Here is a 3,798-nt window from a genome sequence, read left to right as displayed (position 1 = left end):
TATTTCCTTTATTCCGTTAACTTTGGCCTTTGCTGTTCTTCTTTTAAGTGTAAGGTTAGATTGTTTTTTTGATGGTATTCTACTTTTTTTAAAAATTATTACTATGTTCAGTTAGCCAACATGCAGTACATCATTTGTTTTTGATGTAGTGTTCAGTGATTCATTAGCTGCATATAACACCCAGTGCTCATCACAACATGTGCCCCCCCCTTAATACCCATTATCCAGTTACCCAATCTCCCCATCCCCAAGGGGATTATGCTAAGTGAAATAAGTCAAGCAGAGGAAGACAATTATACAATTTCACTCCTATGTGGAACATAAGAAATAGCACAGAGACATTTTTTTACTTTCTGTATGTAGCCCTGTATCACTATAAATGTCACTCTTAGAATTGCTTCTGCCTTTAGGTCCATAATAAATTGGTACCCTCTGGCTCAAAAATGAGAACTTAATTTTTCTTTCAGTAATAATAGTTGTGGAATTCCTTTAGGAAATTCTAAAGATTTGAGCCTAGAAAATAGGTAACATTGTAACAGATTATTAAAACAGAATACAGTAGAAAAATATAGGAAAATGTGAATATAATAAAAGAGTAAAAGTTTAAAACAAGCTATAATGAGGATTCCTAGAAATTCTTATTTTCATGAGTGATCTTGGAGGAGGAATTTCATGGCTACCCCAAAGTTCTTGAAATAGGGTTCTGTCATTTTCTGGACCTGCATTATGCAATGTAAAAATAAAAATTATAGCTAATTCCACATAAGAAAATGATTATTTCTACCAACTATTAATATGTAAAAAAAACTGCCTTATCTGAAAAGACAGGAATTATGGAGAGGAAGTATGTTTTATATGAGCTTTCAGACTCCCATAATCAAGATGACAAGTGGTAAAGAATTATAACTCATCTATGAAGTTCTCCAGATTATTTTATCAGTATTGAACATAAATTAAGAGGTTCCTGGGTAGCCCATTGGGTTAGGCATTTGCCTTTGGGTCAGGTCATGATCCTTGAGGCCTGGGATCTAGTTCTGCATTTGGGCTCCCTGCTCAGCAGAGATTCTGCTTCTCTCTTTCTCACTACCTCTGCCTTTCTCCCTGCTCATGCTGGACTCTCTCTCTCTCTCTCTCTCTCAAATAAGTAAATACAATCTTTTTATAAAAATAAATTACCCCAACAAAATGCAGCACACTCTGGTGAATAAATTTATTCAGCAGGTTGTTTTCCATGAATAATACGTATTAAGAAGCAACATTGAAGAAAGATTTGTGAAAGTGTTGACTATAGATGCTTTTGCTGGATAGCCTTGCTATTTTACATGTTACTGTAACATTAACACCAATAATAGGATTGGCTTCATGTGTTCATTTACCTAGCACTGTGTGAAATGCAGTCTTATCTAGGTGTGTCATGTATATGTAAACAGATCTATTTTCTCTATTGTATAGATAAATATACCTATTACTCCATAATTGGCTTCTGAGCAGTACTTTTTTGAAAGGAAGAGGTACAGTTTATTTATATGAGTAAATGCCATTTCTCAATGTATTCAAGGGCTGCATATTAAAAAAATTTTAAATAAAAATAGATATAGGACACACAAATAAGGCTAGAGATTCTAAATATCAGTAAGGTCCAATCTTTGGGCTTTATTATTATAATTACTCTTTCAAGCAAGTTGATCCACCCTTTCTTCTGGTCAAAATGATGTACTTTAACATCATAGTGATTCCATTTATAATAGTCTGGAGTCAAGGCTACAGTAGTTACATTGTATAAGTTTACTTTGTTTCCCAGAAAAGAACATTTCTTATGACTGTAGAAACCTGACCAGGCTTCAGGTACCGACTCTTCAGTTTTGACATAGCCGCCTTCACTTCTTTGTTCCTTAGAGTGTAAATAACTGGGTTTAAGATGGGAGTAAAGATGGTATAAAACACAGCAAGGACTTTGTCAACAGAATAGCTGCTGAAGGGCCACACATAGATGAAGATGCATGGTCCAAAGAACAATGTGACCACAGTGATATGAGCAGTCAGTGTGGAGCGGGCCTTTGCCATGCTGGCAGAGGAGCGGTTCCTGACGGTGATAAGTATCACAGTGTAGGAGACAACCAAGAGGAGAAAGGAGCTCATAGAAAGAAAGCCGCTGTCTGCAACTATAAGTAGGCTGACAACATAAGTGTCTATGCAGGCCAGCTTTGTCACTAGAGGGAGGTCACAGAAAAAACTGTCTACCTGATTTGGGCCACAAAAAGGCAAGTTAACAGTAAATGCCAACTGGCTAGTAGTATGGATGAACCCCACAAGCCAGGAGATGAGAACAAGTATAATACACACACGGCGACTCATTATTGTCATGTAGTGGAGAGGTTTGCATATAGCAACGTAACGGTCATAAGCCATGGATACAAGGAGCACCATTTCACTGCCAGTGAAAAGGTGAACAAAGAAAATCTGGGCCAGGCAGGCATCAAACGAAATAGTCTTGTGCTCAACCAGAAAGTCTGCAATCATTTTGGGGGTAGCAAAAGAGGCAACGCATATATCTATAAAAGAGAGGTTCGCAAGCAGAAAGTACATGGGGGTATGAAGGCGGGAATCTGAGGTTACAGTGAGGATGATAAGAAAGTTTCCCAGAAGTATTGCTAGGTAAAGTAGTGAAAATATGAGAAACAAGAAAGGCTGGAGCTCCTGAGAATTAGAGAGCCCCAGCAACACAAACTCGGTCACCCGGGAATGATTTATGTCATTCATTGACTTTGGGAGGAATGTATCTTGTTACCTGAATAGGAGAGAAACAGAGATCAGTCAGTAAGCATGGGTTTCATTTCCCAGTTTCATGTCCTTCCTTAGAGATTCCAATTTCTGCTTATATTTATGTATCTGAATTTTAATGCATCATTAAAAATTATACAGGCAGCATAATAACAATAATAAGGAGGGATGGAAGAGAGAGTTTTGAGATATTGGACATTGGTATATCCAGTTATATGAATTTGAGGAATATAATCTACTTGCTTTATAAATGAAATTGAAAATCTGAAATGTTTCCTTGACATGATAGAAATCCAGTCTAAGAAATTACAGAAACAAAATATGAATCATTTTTTAAATAAAATCTAACAATTTTTTGAATGGCTAATGCAGAGGAAGATAGGATCAACAATGTTGATCCCAAAAGTGAGACACAAAAGTGTATATACTATATGAAACTATTTAAATAAAGTTCAAAAATAGGTCATACTGATATATGATATTTAAAAAGCTCCTGGAGCGGTTATCCTGGAAGGGGAATAGGGACAGAAAGGTGACAGGAAGGGCTTCTGAAGTGCTGGTAATGTTCTGTTGCTTGATGTGGTTAATAGGTACAAGTGTTTGCTTTGTGAAAACTTACAAGATGTGCAAGATCTGCCAGGTGTACTTCCGTGTGTTTTTTATTTACTAATAAAAAACTCAAGAGATAATGAGAAACCATTACATGGTGTGAGAACTCATAGGCAGAATGATTGCCTTGAGTGATTAGGTCTTATTCCCTTCTCTGCTCAGTTATAAATTGTATGAACTAAAACACAAAACCTAGCAAGACCCAAAGATCTAGAGCTTATTGGAACTCTTCCTAGAGTTGTGACTCATCTCTTCCTGGAGTTCTGTTTTATGAAAGAATCGAGTACATTTGTTCTTTTCAGTTTCTCCCTAATGTTAAGTTTCATTAACCTCAGCTATTGTTGCTAATAGCCACAGATATATTATCGAATTTGACTGACATTTTATTTAATTTGTTGAGGCTTTTAA

The 3,798-nt window shown here is 36.3% G+C and overlaps 1 protein-coding gene across 1 annotated transcript; it reads right to left on the bottom strand.

Annotated features, from left to right (window-relative positions):
* Positions 1-1,785: 1,785 nt before the first annotated feature.
* Positions 1,786-2,800, bottom strand: LOC308346841 (olfactory receptor 4K15; the record flags this gene model as incomplete). The annotated part of the gene is made up of 1 exon (XM_080809887.1): positions 1,786-2,800. Exon 1 carries the CDS (start codon positions 2,758-2,760, stop codon positions 1,786-1,788), a length of 975 nt encoding a protein of 324 aa, XP_080666013.1. The 5' UTR covers positions 2,761-2,800.
* Positions 2,801-3,798: the final 998 nt, after the last annotated feature.

The sequence above is a fragment of the Martes martes genome, assembly GCF_963455335.1.
Source record: "Martes martes genome assembly, chromosome: 7".
NCBI lineage: Eukaryota > Metazoa > Chordata > Mammalia > Carnivora > Mustelidae > Martes > Martes martes.
The sequence above is the reverse complement of the archived record's forward strand: the minus strand, read 5'-3'. Positions and strand labels throughout refer to the sequence as shown.